Genomic DNA, 16,400 nt, shown 5'->3' with positions numbered 1-16,400 from the left:
CAGTCCGAGAAGTATGCGACGCGCGCACGGTTTTGGCTTCGCTTCCAACATACATGTCTCAGAAACTGTTCCATGCACAGTTCGTAGTCATGAAAGTAACGAGAGAGAAAGTAGCCGGCGTCACGCATGTCCATCTGAACGCCCATGTGGGCTGGAACGGAGATCGGTTTAGCACTCATGGCCTCTCCCCAGCGATTTAGGACCACACTAGCGACCGTACCTACCAACGCTAGTTGCCAAACGGTCAAAAATTGGCAGGATATCTGTCCGGACAGACATAGCGTGCGACTTGAGCTGTTTCATCAGCGTGCTGATATAGTAAACCTAAGCATGAGACGTTGCGCACACCGCACCCGGAGATAGTTTCATCCATACCCACCTTGTTTTGGGTAGCTGCCGTTCCAACCTTGAGGCCATGATATCGGACTCTGACTGGTACTTGGTGGTCCAGACTACCTTTGGGTCTGCCTCGGGCGGTCTGTCTTCCAGGTTCAAGTCCATTCTTGACCTTCCCGGAGTCCATCCCGAAGAAGAGCCCTTAGGGCTCGCTTGCCATGCGGACTTGGGTACTCTGAAGACATGTGGTCGCTCTCGTTTGGCCGGAGAGGTTGTGATGGATTGAGTCTGAGCCGGCAGAGATGGCCTCCCTGTTGCACTTTGCGTGGAGCGTCTGTAATACTCGGCGGTGGTTTGAATGTTCATTCTGGACTCTGCTTCGGTGTGAATTCATGAAGCTGCATTGGTTGGAACTCTGAAATTAAGTATCAAATCCCGCCTTCCATGTCGCGCTGTCGATTTCGAATTACATAAACCCACTTGACAGGACCTACCGTTAACGACCAACATCGTTTTTTTTTTTTGGCTGAACCAGCAGCGATTGCTCACGGAACGTCCGGTGCAGTAGCGCAGTGGAATCGGAAACGGTAGATTTGTACATCAAATATACAGTGATTACAAATGGAGACTTTCCGGTACGGACAAATGAAGATTGAAAATGAGAGCGGGGTAATTCTAAACTATATAACAGAAGGATACCTCTAGCACAACTTCCAAGCCTTCACGGAGTCCACTTTCATGGCAACATTGTCACCCTTCCAAGTAGGAAGCCACTGAGCACGGTTTTTCCAGAAGTCTGCCGCCGCGGTGGAAGATCCGGCCTTCCACGGCTTGTTGGGGCGTTCGGCAAAGAAGTCATTGGTGCCGCCAACGGCAACGTTCAGGATAATATAGAACTCCTGGTCAAAAGGGGCCGCGGCAGGGCACGAGGGAGCCTGCCAAGGGTTGTTGAATGTAGCAGGGAAGCCAGCCTTCGTGACACCCTTGTTCCAGAAGGACCCATCAGCGCTGAACGGAACGTTGAGGACGACATTGTCCGGGGTATCGACGTACGTCTTGATGTACTCGGGGGTCCATTCAAGACCATAAACGTGGAGACCATCGGCAAAGCTTTGACCGCTGGGCAGAGAACGGTCTTTGTGTGTCTGGGCCCAGCCGTTGTACTGGTAGGACGGTCCCCAGTGAAGGGTGCTTCCGAAAGTCTCGGTTCCTTGGCCTGGGTAGGCTGCATCGGGCTTGTTCCCTCGGCTCTCCATGATATCGATCTCACCGGAGGAAGGCCAGTTGCCGTAGCTTGCGTACTTGGGCATCATCCAGATCGCGGGCCAGATCCAATCACCGGACGGGATTTGGGCCTTGACCTCGACACGGCCGTAGCGCATCGAGAACGAGTTGAAGGTGGAAATACGAGCTGATTGGATGGGGTTGATGATGTGGCCAGCACCCGCATCGCTTCCGCGCGAACAGCCGTAGAAGCTTGGATCAGTGCAGTGAACACCGTTCTCGGCACCATTGATGTCCATGGTGAACGGAGTCTTGCCGGAGACCGCATCCTCACCGATGTTATCCGAGGTGAGGGTGGGCTTGAGGTAGAGCAGGCCGTCTTTCACGAACGAGTTTGTACGGTTGTTGGTGTACCATTCAAACTCCCAATTGCCGCCACCCGACATCGTAATTTCGTGCTTCCACTTGGACAGGTCGAATGTGTCGAACTCATCGGTGAATGCGGGCTGAGCACAGAATGTGTACTGTCCGTTCGACGAAGTCGGGCAGACCGCGGGGTTCGCGGTCTGCGTAGGCGATGTTGGGGGAGCGGTGGCCGTAGGGGGTTTGGACGAGGTCGTAGGCGTAGGCAGTGTGGTGGTCTTGGTGGAGGTCTTGCTCGAAACCTTTTTGGTTTTTGGTTTGGTTTTTTTTGGCTTTTTGGTTTTGTTGGAAGTCTTAGTACTTACCGTTGAGGCATGCTCAGGTCCTTGCATCAACACTCCATTCACGCAGTGATCTGTGCAAATCAGACATGTCGGTAAGCGGCATCAGAGGCGTGGGAGGCCAACCCCGGAACATCACCATGGCAGGGCACTTACAAATTGCGGGATCGTAACATGCAGGAACCGGGCCGGTTCCTTGACAAGCAAGATACCCAGCGGGACATGGATCGGCAGCAGCTGCAGTCGGTGCGGCGTGAACAGAAATGGCAAGGCTGCCGATTAGGCCGGCAAGCAAGGTGCGAGACGACATGATTGTTGCGCTTGGTCGAGATGGATGGAGAGGATTGGAAGTAAACGGAAGGGAGCACCGAGGATGGTGGCGCCTTTTATAGTCCTTTTCAACGCCTCTCCTCATTCATCTGCGTCCCTCGAGCGCTCGCATCAAGCAGGCACAGTGCAATCGACATTGCGTTTATTCCTCCAGCAAGCGCAAGATACTCTCTGAGCTTGATCGAGCTGCACATCCTTCCTGAGCCGTGGATTTTCAAGACGCGCATTGCGTCCACTGTGTGCGGTGTCCTTCCTCAATACGATCGGCGGACGCTCACCAAAAATCTCCTTCACTGCGTACCGATATCTGATCCGGGACCTGTGGTGAATGTAAGCGATGACGCAGCACGGTGGGAAGATATTTTGCAGAGACGTGTGCAAAGGTAGTACGTCCTATGGTCACATCCATGTATTACTTCAAGTGGTGCGGAATACCTTTTCCGAACGAGAACAAATGTCCTCCAATGAAAAGTTTCAACAGTTTATTTGAGGGTTGGTGCCAGGCTGCCAGCATTTCCCCGCCTTTCACATGTTGAGGTCAGCTGGTCAAGATCGGTCCCAAAAAACCATCACGGGTGGTTGCGAAGGCCATCGTGACCCCTAAGAGACGCTCAGTGGTGGCACTGTGGTGCTGCAACTTCGCACCGCGTCCAGATTTGTGCACCCAGCATGCATTACGACGCGAAGTTGTGGCCAAGAATGTTGACGGACAGTCGGATAGTTCTGTGGGGTCACGACTCACTGGGGTGGTCCAGTTAAGGTTGCGCACAGAATCGAAACTATCCTGGGTATGTGATGAGCCCTTGGAGGCCTGATGAGCGGTTTAGAGTAGCAGATCAATGCATCTCCATTGCCGAGATGTCCATGTCGAAGTTGCGCTTTAGGAATTCGACAGCGCGTCCCTCGAACTGTCATATTCGGCCCCAAGTCCCAGACATGAATCAAGCCGAGGGTCAAAATATAGTGAAAGCTAAAACCCATCGAGATATCGAAGGTTTAGCGACGAGGATTTTTTAATAAAGTCTCCAATCGTGGACACCAAACGACGGCGCAACTTCCAACATGTACGCCGTAGTAGCCATCATTCTAGCAGCACTAGCTTGCTTGGTAGCGTACCTCCTCTATTCGTTCGGGGATATCAGAAAGCTACCATGGTATACAGTTGTCGTCGCTTTCATTGCCTGGGTGTTTCCGTTCTCCTTACCACTGATCCTACCACTGGACTTGGCTTCGGTATATGTCATGTGAATCTGCCGTGAAACGAATGTCGAAGCAGTTTGCTTACTTTCTTCCAACTTGGCATAGACGGATTATCGAGCAAAATGTCTAAGCGGGGCTGAACTGCCTGCCGGCATCATATGTGATGAGCCCTTTGCATATGTGGACCGGCAATTCTTGTTTACGTATTGGAAGACGGTCTACTGGACTATGTTCTGTTTGACATGGTGAGCATCGTGAGTGGTGGGCTTCTGTTCAGCGAGGAACTTATCTCATTGTCCCCGCTTTGCGATGCAGGTTTACTATACCAATACTACAGTCGTGGGTTCGAGCAGGGGATTTCAAATTCCGACGACGACTGTGGGCGGCCTTGAAGGATAATCTTATCTACTGGAGCATTCTCGGAGGAGTGGGTCTTGTGTCATTGATTTACATCTTAGTCGTGGCGAAGATCAGCCAGTGAGTGGGAGATCTATCAGTTGCCACAATGTGGGATGAAGCGCTGACGACGCTCGATACAGAGACATTCTTTTGGTCATGGGCATGGCCGCCGCCAACGCGTGGGGTCTGCTGCTAATTACGGTCATGATGGGGTACGGCCTCGTGGAAGTACCGCGGACGCTTTGGTACAGTGCAAACACGACGTGGTCGCTCCGATATATGGAATACATCATTCCGGGAGCGAAGGAGGCGGCGTTGGATTCTGAGGCGGAGATCTTTGACATCGCGAGGGTTGGTATGGCTGAAGAGTCGAGTGTCTTGTGGCCTGCAGTTTGCGCTGATTCTGCTTTGTAGCGGATAGCCATCGCGTCCAAGGAGACCCCGCTGGACAGCGAGCTGCGATACTTTGTCGACAAGCTGATTCAAAAGGTTGGTGGGCGCCTCTTCACACCACTTCGAATTTTTAGATAGCTAATCTGGCTCTCCGCGCCTTCGATAGTGTCCTCTAGCGTTGGAGGAACGCAATCTGGATCGAAACCTTGACGCAGATGAGATTCCGGCCGAAGTGACTGAAGCTTACCTCGTTGACCTCCATGCAAGAATCAAGCGAGCAGCCAAATTGCATGATCGTTCTCAAGCACAGTATCGCTTCCTCTGCCAGAAGGCATTCTTGTACCAAGATATAATCGAGAACTATCGGAATAAGGAGAGGTATGAGGTTGTTGGAAACGGCTTTGAGCAAGATAGCAACTGATTTGGTACCTACCCGCGATCATAGGAAGTTCATTTCCTCTCGGGTCAATGTGAAGCCTGATCAGTTCGCTGATATCAAGCTGAGAGCATGTGAGTTATACATTGGTCGGGCAAAAGCATTCGCAGACTAATAGCTCTTCACGGCAGACTGGTACTGGTATGTCTGGCTCCGACCCAACATGTTCCGACTCTTGAGTTTCATCGCGGTGTTCGCATCGCTGGCGGTGATATGGTCCGAGTCGACTTTCCAGGTCGAGAGTCCCACACTCTCAGTCCCCGCAGCAATCCTGAAGTCTCCTTACGTGGGATACTTTGCCACTGAGGTCAGTTGAGCGTCGTAATTGCTATCCTGGCGGTCACTGCTTGTTTCCCGGAAATCACGTATGCTAATCCTCCGGGTGCAGCTGGTTGCAATAGGGTTTATTTTGTACATGTGCGTGTGTGCATATACGACATTGTTCAAGATCAAGTTTATGGATTACTATCTGGTGGCGGAACACCACACGGACGAAGGAAGTCTGATGTTTGTCGGTGGCTACCTCTGGTACGTTATGGTGAATTGAGCAGTGTTTGATGCTTCAGAACGAGTATTGGACAACTTCGTTCTCCTCCGCATTTCAGCAAGCTCACGTTCCCATTGTGCTATAACTTCATCAATATCGCCAAGGACAACTCTAATGATTTTGAAACCGCCTTCATTGAGGTAGAATCGTATCTGTGTGACTGCATAGAATTTATCAGGCTCACCACCGGCTCAACAGTATCAAGGAAAGGCCGCGAGTCTGACTCCGCTTCTGGGCGACAGTTACAACAAATGGCTACCAGAAATCGTATTGGTATTTGCCTTCATCACCTTCTTCAACCTGCATGGACGTCTGCTGCGCCTCTTCAAAGTGAAGTACTACTCGTATCATGAAGCCATGGCTTTGGCGGATTCAGATCTTGATGAAGGCAGGCAGATCATCGATCAAGGTATGGTGGTCATTTGTTTTAGGCTGGCAGAGAAAATCAGATGTTTGACGTTCCCCGCCTTGCAGCACGGTCCGTTGATGAACGAAAACGAGGGGGCTTGTACGGCTCCGAAGGCAACTTTGCGAACAACGACGGTCCAGCGCTTTCGTCCATAGAGAGAACGAATCATCGGACGACTCGCAGCACCACAGGCGGACGTGCTAAAAATGCTAAGGAGCTTCTTGAAAAATACAAGACCGGTAACCGCAAACTAGGTGCTGGAGGACCGGAGGAAGCTGGCTCACTTCCATCGAAAGGCGGCCCGGTCGCGGGCTCCACCGCTTCCATATCGAGTAACAAGCCCGGTGGAGGTTGGGCTAGTGGATGGAAACAAGCTGCGACAGGATACTTCAGCGGGAAGAAATCGGGCGGGGCTGACGCTGGAAAGTTTCAAAGGCTGGATCAGAGTGATGTAGAGTCTGGGAGCATGACAAGTCTGAATGACATTTCGGAGCCTGCGGCAAGCTCGCGGACAGGAAGGCAATTTGGCATCGCCCCGAAACAGGAGACTGGCGGTTGGTTCTCGAACAGTTTGAGTGCAGCAGGGAAGGACGCTTCATCCGATGCACCTGCAGCGCCGAAACCACATCCTTCGTCAACCTCGAAGGCTGGCGGGCGGACACAACCGAAGAACATGTTTGACGATATCTGAGTCTCCCAGCCCTTCCCCATTCCTTGTCGTCCCATTTCAATTTCCTCGTAGCCAAAAGTAGCACAAGCTTTTAGATAAACCTCATTTTGTGTAATGTAGTGACGACGTGCTGCTGATCCATTCCAGTACGCTCGCTCCACCTGGTCCCCCCTCATCCTTCCCTTCGCTGCCCAGCCCCGTAAGAAGGCATTGTATCCAGCTAGAGGATAATAAAATGCATTTTCCAATCGTCCGTTGTTCTCGTCAAGATTTGTTCGTTTGAAGTCATTTACAAATAGCGCCTGTTCTATTGACCTCCTATCGGGTGCTCTTTGGTGAAGTCGGGACGGTCGTGGTAGGCAGGGTTCTTGAGACGGAAGAAATCGGGGTTAGCTTCTCGCCATATCGCGCTAGGTGAACCAAATGAGCTCACACACCTTCAAGAACATCTTGCTTCCCCTCCACCATTGCGAATCGATCCTCGCGTCTGATGACCACGGCAGGAACAAAAATGTGGGATTGACATGACGCTCGGTGTGGTATACAGGTTCTGATTGGGTATAGTCGCGAGCACCGGATTTGCCGACGCCGGGAGTCTCTGTCTTGAGATCGAGAGCCGACCATCCACCCTTCACGTTCTCCATCATCTTTCCTTCGCGGTCCTTGGCAGCCTCCAGCCTTCGTACCAAGTCTCGGTCTGTTTCGGCTTGAAGAAGCGGGACGAGGGCGATGCGGTTCCATGCCTTCTCGCGGCGAAGTTCTCTGATTGAAGTCAAAATATGAAGGGGAACATCATTGTGAGTTTGATGCCATTTCAAGCTGTGACGGCGATATCATAGTGGGCTTCCACAATTCTCAGGGCACTGCTGTAGCTGACGGAATCGACGCTCACTTCTCGTTCACGAGCGTTTCTTGTCAACAAACATTGGCACTCTTCCGTCTAACCGTCCAAGCCTCCCCACCTCAGTCCCCTGAGTCCTCGCATACGCACCTCCTTTCAGCGTTCGCCTGAGCGACCCAATACCATCCGTAGCCCATGATTCCGAAGGTTGCAATGAACATCACCACGCCGGAAGGACCGCGACGTGGGAGGTAGCGCTTGTACTGAATCGTTTCGGGGAAACCGCCCGGAGGCGGCATGTCCTGCTTGTACTGGGCAGCTCCGCTCATCGTGACTTGTAGTGATGAAGTTGAGCAAATGATGAGGTTTCGGTTCTGTTCTGGCGTCGTTTGCGTCGAGAGCGATAGCTCGCGGCATAGGAGGGAAGTTTAATGGGGATTATTGCAAGCAACTATCACTTTATTGGGCTTCCCACGTGCAGTCACGTAAAACTGTCAGTCGTCAAGATCTATAGCTTTTTTTGATCTATTGCCGATTTAGGAACGACGAGGAACGATTCATTACGACCCGCCCAATAAGCTACGCAGAAATGGCCGCCACCGATCTCATTGAAAAGCCCGCCGAAGAGGAGAAATTTCCCGAACTGGTCGATGAGTCGGACTCGGACGATGAGGTTGCAGTAGAGGATGCCGAGGGCATCCTGTCCGGAGGCAAGGTGCAAAGCCGTGGCGAGAAGAAGGCCCGAAAGGCTCTTTCCAAGCTTGGTCTGAAGCATGTGGATGGTATCACCCGAGTTACTATCCGTCGCCCAAAGAACGTGAGTTGGCACACTGAGGGTCATATCATTTTGGGCACGGAGTCACTCAGAGCCAGGTTCTTTCCAGATGTTGTTCGTTGTCGCTCAGCCTGATGTTTACAAAAGTGGGTCGAACGACACGTACGTTGTGTTTGGGGAAGCAAAGATCGAGGATCAGAACTCTGCAGCGCAGGCTGCAGCTGCTGAAGCCTTCAAAGCAACCGAGCACGCACATACCAAGAAGGAGGAGGCTGTCCCAGAGTTGGCCGAGGAGGAGGAGGAGGTTGACGAGACCGGCGTAGAGGCCAAGGACGTTGAGCTTGTCATGCAACAAGCCGGTGTGTCCAGAGGCAAGGCTGTCAAGGCTCTCAAGACGCATAACAACGACATCGTGAATGCTATCATGGTAAGGTTTTTTTATCGATGCATGCATCAAGCTCAGTGCAACTTCATTTTCCGACGCCCATTCGCTAATGCTTTGCCATATTATCCAGGAACTGACACTGTAGGAACATGAGCAATCTGCATGTCCTATGTAACCAGACGTTTAGTGGAAACATCTACATTAGTCTCCTACATTCTAATTCGGCAATCAAACAACGAATAGCACACGCTCTGCATCATTTCGGATGTCTCTGGTGGTCAACGATGTAACGTCAACACGCGGATCTGATGTCCGGGGCGCAGTGTTGAGAAAGCTCCGAGCCTACCTAGGTGTGATCATGCTTGCACATCTCAACTCATCGATATTCACCAATTCATGGTCGTTGAAATTGAAAGTTGAGGATGGCGGTCGCGGCTAGGGTATTCCAAGCTTATGTATAGAGATCACAGAAAGGCTCTGATGTTCCCGCAATAGGTGGACGGTCTTGAAAGAGCCTTAGCATCGTAGGTATAGAGATGTCTTGCACATGGGTAACCTGATGGGTAACGTCCGGGTAACGTCTTTCAGTACGGTGACGACGCTGACGCGGACGCGCCTGCCGAAAGTGCAGGGCGGCCGGGTTGTGACGGCGGCAACGTTTGGGGCCGACGATTCTTGCCGCAACGGTTTTCTCACCGACTCGGGTGTACAGCAGTTGAACCCATTTGAGTCAATTAAATACACACAGCACACCATGTCGACACAAGTAGAGGGGCAGCGAAAACCGGTTCGGATATGGGTCGGTGAGTTTTACCAACGCATTCCCAGGTTCCGATTGTGCTCCCCGAGGGTGCCCGACTCAACCTGGTCTACCGACATACAGACGGATGTTTCGATATGATGCACTATGGGCATGCGAACGCCCTTCGCCAGGTCAGCGTCGATGTTTGAAGTTTGTCTTCGTTGAGGATTTGGCGTCCTGTGAACGTACTCTGGAAGCAGGATCAGTGCCCGTAAGCTGATCAGAGACTTTCCTTGGACTTCCTCAGGCGAAGCAATTCGGTGACTACCTAGTGGTAGGCGTGCACTCCGACGCGGAAATCGAGAAGAACAAGGGGCCAACAGTAATGAAGGAAAAAGAGCGCTACGCAGCCGTAGCCGCCTGCAAATGGGTCGACGAAGTAGTCGAAGATGCTCCCTACCTCACCCAAGTCGAGCTGCTCGACCAGTACGATTGCGATTTTTGCGTGCACGGCGACGACATCACCACCCTGGCCGACGGAACCGATTGTTACCAAAAGGTGAAGGACGCGGGACGGTATAAGGAGTGCAAGCGGACGCAGGGTGTGTCGACTACGGAGCTGGTGGGCAGGATGCTGTTGATGTCGACGGAGCATCTGCGCAGGAGGCCGAGTGTGGATTTTGATGCGAACAACAACGAGAACTTGAAGAACTTCACCGCTGTAAGCTCCCAAAGGTTTAATCCGGAGAACGTCGAGCTCCAATTCTCATTCGCCTTGAACGTTTCCCACACAGGGCCCATCAACATCCCACCCCACCACGAACGTATCCCACTTCCTCCCGACCAGCAAACGCATCACCCAATTCGCCAACCAGCGTGAACCCAAACCCTCCGACAAGGTCGTCTATGTGGACGGCGGGTTCGATCTCTTCCACGTTGGCCACATCGAGTTCCTCAAGAAGGCGAAGGAGCAGGGCGATTACTTGCTTGTGGGCGTGCACGAGGATCAGGCGGTTCATGCCGTTAAGGGGTCGAATTACCCTATCATGAATCTCCACGAACGAGTTCTGAGTGTTCTGTCCTGCCGTGTAAGTGTGGAATATCAACGAGGATTTCAGAATTTGCAGCTCACACTCGCTTACGGGTTCTACAGTACGTTGATGAGGTTATCATTGGAGCACCATACAGCGTCTCGAAAGACGTCCTGGAGAAGGTGTACAACGTGTCCATTGTCGTGCACGGATCCACGTCCATTGACAAGGACATCGACGGTTCAGACCCATATCGGGTAAGCCTTCCTTCTCTTCTAAGATCCTTTGCTTCCAGCGATAAGCAAAGACATTGAAGCCTTTCCGTCACCCTTGCAGTTACCGAAAGACCTGAAGATCTACAAGCAAATAGAATCGCCGCTCGGAAGTCTCACTACCGACACTATCGTCTCCCGTATCCTCGCTCACCGAAGACTGTGAGTATTCCACCCAGAGTACAGATTACTCTTTGTGAATCTCACTAAAGGAACGTCTCTACGCAGGTACGAGGAACGCAACCGCCGAAAAGCCGAAAAGGCCCTCATAGAAGCCGCCATGGAAGAAGAGGAAAAGCGCAAAGCGGCGCAAAAGTAGATTCACGACCACATAGAGTACCGGCATGATACTGGGTCAGGATTGGAAGTACGAGGCAGGTCGGGACCGCAGAAAGACGACATGAGTCCGCCATATGTATTTAGAAGGGGCGCTGCAACTGAAGACGGGCAAGGCAGCCGATACGACGTAGTCATGACATTGCCGATAGGCGCCTCTAATAATCTCTTTATATGCATTTGTCTGTCGCCTTCGTCCTCGATGTTAATGACAGTGAGCAGGTTTTGCGCCAGATGAGTGGCAGTGCGCCGCTTTCCGAAGGGATGCACAGTAGTCAGAATAAGCGGCGGCTTCGGGAGCGACGAGCGTGGATGCAGATAGCATGTACATGTGCGGTATAGAAGGAAATGCGGTGTCGCGCTTGTACCGCGCTTGTACTCCCGTTCAAACCCGCCGACGAGGAGACGGCATGAATGCTGTGCATGCGTGCCAGCGCTCCCGAATGGTTGACAAGCGGATTGCCGAAACTATCGTTTGCGGTGGGCTTCCGGTCTCAGCGCGAATGCTTCCCGCACCGAGAATGTCGCCTTCAACGGTCTGTATCCACGTTCATACGCCATCACACGGTTTTGGTAGCGATGGGCGTCCACGGCGCCCTTCGGCTATTAAGACATGGGCGCTGTTACAGTACGCTGCCAGCAGCTGTTGCGTGCCTCTCATGCGAATCGCAGGGCCTATGCAGACGCCACGCAGGGTCCATGATCACCAGGCGCCGGCCCGGTCAAATCGGCCACATCTCAACATTCCTCTCCAACTCCTTCATCAACCTCCCCGTCTCCGCCAACCGGCTCGCAAACTCCCGACATGCCGAGTCCACATCCCTCACAACACTCAAATCCAGCGGTTTCACGGGTCCTGCCTGTTTCGTCCCCACCGCCGCCGCCAACCCATGTTGTCGTGAGGTGGCCGCAATCTGCTGTCTTTCCGACGCAATCTGTCCCCGAGCCGCATTGAAGAGACTAGGCATAGATTGATTAGCATACGGCGACGTCGGCGCATGCGCAGGGTTGCAATACGCCGGTCGGCGGGAACTCATATACGCGTACGGGTCGCGATACATCGAGCTTGCGCTCGCGCTGCGTTGGCGGACGAACCAGGCGTTTGCTGCTGCCGGGTTCAGGTTTGGGTTCATACTTCCTGCTGCTGCTGCTCTATTCCGATTCGGGCCACCAGGGCTCGCGAGTGCTATATTGAGCATGTTGCGTTTCTGAAGCGCGGGTGATGGTGCCGCGCTGCTGGGTGCAAGCGAGGAGTTGGATGTAGACGCGGCTGTTGAGATAGACGATGTGGAAAGCTTAAGCTGTTCGCGGGATTTGGAGGGTGGGGGGTCATCAGGAACGATGGGTGTTGATGGTGGTGGGGGTATGATAGATGTGTTTTCGTCGCCGGGTGCTGAGGGTCTGCGGACGCGGATCTGGACGCCTGCGGCTGATGTTGATGCTGCTGAGGAGATGGCGCGGCGGTGGCGGGAGGGGCCGGCGCCGGCGGACTGGGAGCGTTCGTGGCGGCGGGTGGGTTGGGGGTTGATGGGGTTTGTTGAGCAGGGTGCGGGGAGGGGTGAGTCGCGGGATCGCTCGGGTTCTGATGCACCTGTTGGGATTGGAGGTGTTGACGTCGCTGTTAAAGCGCCGTGTAGTAACCGATCATCAACAGAAGGCGACGGTGTATGCCGTTTGACCGTGCCGCCTGGCGAGGTCGGACGTGATCTCGCCAGAGCTTTGCTTCGCCAGACCGAGTCCACTCGCGCTGGGGGTACGATGCTCCCGTGGATATCTGTGGACCCACTGACATTGAGCCGGTCCATCGGATGCGTCACGGATAGCGGCGTTGACACCGGGGCAGGACGTGCTGTATTTGTCTTTGCGATGGAAGGATCACTCGACGGGACCAAATCGTTAGTCCTCTCAGGTGAATGCCCTCGTCTGGAAGCTATATCGTTGGATTCTACAAATTCCTGACTGTCCTTCGGGACTGCCTGAAGCCCGAAGCCAGGAAATGAATGCGGTTCCGACGTCGGTGAAATGTTGAAGGTTGGCGAAAACATACTTCCGTCAACCGACGCCTTCAACATCCCGGTTGATATGGATAATGTGGGGATGCTAAGCTTGAGATTGCCTAGTCGACTTCGTTCCTGTACAGCGTTGGCCGTTGACGCCCTAGGCGTGTTATCATCCAACGCATTGCTCTCCAATGATGAGGCATCGGGACCCGACTCGGTATGTAATGAGCTCGACAGAGTGCCGGGTTCCCCACGCGACTCTTCAGGGATAGGCAAAGGACTGCTAGCTCCGGGCATCATGCTCCGCCGGAGATTGTTGTGATGGCTTGATTTGTAGGTCTCAAAGATCCATTCATCATCCTGGTCGCCGAAATCTGGCTCGTTGTCGTCATCCTGCGGGAGGAGGTCGTCTTCCCCGCCTTCTGCGTTTTGCTCTTTCCACGAGTTATGTCTGTCAAGCAATTCTAGCAGGGGCGCTGTGCCGCGCGGTGAGCTCCGCACGAACTTTGTTTTGAGGAGCTCCTCAGCAGTGGGGCGCTCTTCTGGCTCTTCCTTCAGACACAGTGCTAGGAATTCTCGCAGCGCGCTTGAGAACTTCCCTTCTAAACGCGCTGGCCGGGTGCGCGGAATGAGAAAGATGGCCTTTCGTGGGTCCTGATCCGCAAAAGGCGGATTTCCTGTCGCCAGCTCTATTATAGTGATGCCCAGCGACCATATATCCGCCTTATAGTCATATTGCGCGCGCCTGATGATTTCGGGCGCCATCCAGTACGGCGTGCCAACGAACGAGTTGCGTCGCAAAGACGACATGGTGATCTGCCCTGCCACGCCAAAATCGCAGAGCTTGACCTTTCCGTCGTCCGTGAGTAGGATGTTGGCGGCTTTGATGTCGCGATGGATGATGGCTGCGTACTTGTGCAGATACACTAACGCGTGGAGCACCTCTCTTGCTATGATGGCGATGAACCTTTCGTCGATGGGGCCGGATTTCAAGATGGCTCTCATCGACCCGCCGGCTGCATAGTCCATGACGACCCATAGCTTGGTCTCGTTGAGGTACGCACCGTGGTACCGTGTGATATGCTCCGAGTCGCAGTGCGACAGCATCGTGATCTCTTTCCGCACATCGTTGATCTCATCATCGTCGGTGTCTAGATTGAGAATCTTTATGGCAACGACTTCATTGGTCAGGCGATTTATTCCCCTATAAACTTCCCCAAACGAGCCCTTGCCAATGCGCTCGTGCTTAACAAAGAGACTGGCTCCAAGGTGATCCGGCAGGGCAGCCGCACCCGCCAAGGCTTCGCTACGCGCCACGACAGAGTCTGGGAAGGCTGGTGGTGGTGGTAATGGCCGGTTCATCATGCGCGCATTGCCGCGCCTATCTCCCTTGTCAGCAAAAAGGGATGAGTCGAGTCAGGTCCAGGAGTTCGTGAGTACAATAGTGTTTGGACTGTGCAAGTTTAAGCCTTCAAGGTGTGGGTGGGAGTCGCTCGAGGCAGACGGCCGGCAGACCACCTCTACGTCGCTCCTCTTGGTCGTTTTGGTGAGACTAGTCTATGCGGGGTAGTGTTCCTTCCGTCTACGGCGAGTGACCTCGCTTGAAGGTTATGGGTTGCAATGTTCCCTCGTCCACGTTCTGTTTGACGTATTCCCAGATTGATTCCCAGATTCCCAGGGAAGTCAGAGGGAAGTTGCACGCACGGCCTCACGCCTGTGTGGACTGTTTTGTCACGTTGCCTTCTCGCTCGGGTTCTCCTTTTCCTTTTCCTTCGCCAACCAGCATCATCGCCCTTCCAACAACTTGACTTTGCCGTCAGTCACCGGTATATGTAACGACCGACCCGCTGCAAGCATCGTCTCTTGCAACGACTTCTCATAGCGCAGAACTGTCACACCCCGTGAAAATGGCCTCCTCGACTCTGACCAACCTACTCGCCCTCATCCTCTCGGTGCTATGCCACGCCGCCTACCACGCTTTCCTCTTCCACACAGTACGCCATGCGCCAACTCGGACAGTGTACGGCCTCACCCGTGCGGCGCGCCGGGTCTGGGTCGCCGCCATCATGTTTCGCAAAAACGAAATTCTCGCTGTGCAGACCCTCCGTAACTGGGTCATGGCTTCATCTTTCCTAGCGACCACTGCCGTACTTGTCATCACGGCGGCGCTGACGGTCGTCGCGCAGATTGTGGCGAGATGGAATGAGGAGATGACGAAAGGACCCATGTTTCCCATGATTCAGTTTGTCACGAACGACTGGTTCTCGTTTCGGCTGGCGGCGCTATGCGTAGTGTGCGCCGGAGCCTTCTTCTGCTTCTCGCAGAGCGTGAGGTTCTTCAACCATGCTGCTCTGGTATGCAACGTCAATGTATCAGTCGAGGAGATTGAGGCCATGTTGAAGCCTCATTTGCCACCTCGGGAAGAAGTCGTGGAGGCAGATGCACACAGCATCCCATCGGCTGGAACGCCCCTACCTTCATATACGGTGGACTCATCCGCCGAATCGACAGGAACGTCAACCGAGCGGCTAACCAGCGCGACGACACATCGCCGCTCCCCAACGCCGTCCCGCACGCAGAAGCCGCATCCTCCACACGCCGCCGCAGCCACAGCGACCGCCACGTCCTTCAAATATCTACACAACAACCCCATCCGAGTGGCAGCGATCCTTAACCGCGGATGCTTCTTCTACACGGCCGGGATGCGATGCTATTACTACCTGTTCCCCATCGTCGCCTGGTTCTGGGGTCCGCTCGCCCTAGGCATCGCATCCGCGCTACTGCTGCCGGTCTTGCGAATGATTGATTTTCATGTCAGCGATTTCGAGCTGGATGCGAGACCAAGCAACCGCTGGATCAGGGGAGAGAACAGGGCCGCGGAGACGGAGAGCAGAGGATCGATGCATGCTTTGTCGGAGATTAGGACCGATGGTAGACGGCATGCTGCTTAGGACAAAGGATGCAACGATGTCGGAGGCGCAGCGCACCAACTATGCGCCTCGCGACATCCAGGATATATCTCTGCCTCAGCCAGGACTGTTCATGTGGAAGGGGCCACAGGCAAATCAGTAGAGTGACCCGAAGCCAGCCGGCGTTAGATACCTTAGACACCACTGACGCATAACAGGACTGATTACTCGCACATTACATTGTAACATTTTGGCGTATTCGCATCACAACAGTAACTTTGCCATGACGCTTCCAAAAGAGAAAGTTTTTATATGTTCTACTTGCTGCTCGACGGCAAGAGGTCCAAATGAAATCACGCCAGTCTGCTGCGCCACCGAACGTGAGTCATACAATTCAGGAATCGGCGTTCTCCAACAGAAAAACCCTCTAGCAGTCCACCTTCGAAGTGCGATAAAACCCC

The 16,400-nt window shown here is 53.5% G+C and overlaps 7 protein-coding genes across 7 annotated transcripts; 4 read left to right on the top strand and 3 right to left on the bottom strand.

Annotated features, from left to right (window-relative positions):
* Positions 1-862: 862 nt before the first annotated feature.
* EV422DRAFT_521447 (uncharacterized protein) lies at positions 863-2,466 on the bottom strand. The gene is made up of 3 exons (XM_053069758.1): positions 2,445-2,466; positions 1,028-2,359; positions 863-971 (listed from the first exon to the last, which is right to left on the bottom strand). Exon 2 carries the CDS (start codon positions 2,313-2,315, stop codon positions 1,038-1,040), a length of 1,278 nt encoding a protein of 425 aa, XP_052927607.1. The 5' UTR covers positions 2,316-2,359; positions 2,445-2,466; the 3' UTR covers positions 863-971; positions 1,028-1,037.
* A 1,128-nt stretch (positions 2,467-3,594) lies between these two features.
* On the top strand, positions 3,595-6,873 carry EV422DRAFT_360130 (LMBR1-like membrane protein-domain-containing protein). Its single transcript, XM_053066634.1, has 12 exons — positions 3,595-3,827; positions 3,900-4,039; positions 4,110-4,271; positions 4,334-4,544; positions 4,608-4,682; positions 4,753-4,964; positions 5,032-5,096; positions 5,154-5,329; positions 5,411-5,550; positions 5,628-5,709; positions 5,768-5,978; positions 6,044-6,873. Exons 1-12 carry the CDS (start codon positions 3,657-3,659, stop codon positions 6,667-6,669), a joined length of 2,271 nt encoding a protein of 756 aa, XP_052927606.1. The 5' UTR covers positions 3,595-3,656; the 3' UTR covers positions 6,670-6,873.
* An 82-nt stretch (positions 6,874-6,955) lies between these two features.
* Positions 6,956-7,818, bottom strand: EV422DRAFT_565497 (GRIM-19 protein-domain-containing protein; the record flags this gene model as incomplete). Its single annotated transcript, XM_053072325.1, has 3 exons — positions 6,956-7,015; positions 7,086-7,410; positions 7,640-7,818. 3 exons carry the CDS (start codon positions 7,816-7,818, stop codon positions 6,956-6,958), a joined length of 564 nt encoding a protein of 187 aa, XP_052927605.1.
* Positions 7,819-8,078: 260 nt separating this feature from the next.
* Positions 8,079-8,794, top strand: EV422DRAFT_565496 (NAC domain-containing protein; the record flags this gene model as incomplete). The annotated part of the gene is made up of 3 exons (XM_053072324.1): positions 8,079-8,306; positions 8,395-8,691; positions 8,780-8,794. 3 exons carry the CDS (start codon positions 8,079-8,081, stop codon positions 8,792-8,794), a joined length of 540 nt encoding a protein of 179 aa, XP_052927604.1.
* Positions 8,795-9,403: 609 nt separating this feature from the next.
* On the top strand, positions 9,404-11,013 carry EV422DRAFT_493933 (uncharacterized protein; the record flags this gene model as incomplete). The annotated part of the gene is made up of 7 exons (XM_053067706.1): positions 9,404-9,452; positions 9,533-9,582; positions 9,699-10,064; positions 10,186-10,479; positions 10,545-10,679; positions 10,759-10,856; positions 10,923-11,013. 7 exons carry the CDS (start codon positions 9,404-9,406, stop codon positions 11,011-11,013), a joined length of 1,083 nt encoding a protein of 360 aa, XP_052927603.1.
* A 2,133-nt stretch (positions 11,014-13,146) lies between these two features.
* Positions 13,147-14,392, bottom strand: EV422DRAFT_550190 (kinase-like domain-containing protein; the record flags this gene model as incomplete). Its single annotated transcript, XM_053071757.1, has 3 exons — positions 13,147-13,216; positions 13,473-14,292; positions 14,323-14,392. The coding sequence occupies 3 exons, from the start codon at positions 14,390-14,392 to the stop codon at positions 13,147-13,149; spliced, it is 960 nt and encodes a 319-aa protein (XP_052927602.1).
* A 545-nt stretch (positions 14,393-14,937) lies between these two features.
* Positions 14,938-16,240, top strand: EV422DRAFT_585116 (uncharacterized protein; the record flags this gene model as incomplete). The annotated part of the gene is made up of 2 exons (XM_053073439.1): positions 14,938-15,405; positions 15,613-16,240. The coding sequence occupies 2 exons, from the start codon at positions 14,938-14,940 to the stop codon at positions 15,979-15,981; spliced, it is 837 nt and encodes a 278-aa protein (XP_052927601.1). The 3' UTR covers positions 15,982-16,240.
* Positions 16,241-16,400: the final 160 nt, after the last annotated feature.

Source organism: Fimicolochytrium jonesii (assembly GCF_025526975.1).
Source record: "Fimicolochytrium jonesii strain JEL569 chromosome Unknown EV422scaffold_5, whole genome shotgun sequence".
Lineage (NCBI taxonomy): Eukaryota > Fungi > Chytridiomycota > Chytridiomycetes > Spizellomycetales > Powellomycetaceae > Fimicolochytrium > Fimicolochytrium jonesii.
The sequence above is the reverse complement of the archived record's forward strand: the minus strand, read 5'-3'. Positions and strand labels throughout refer to the sequence as shown.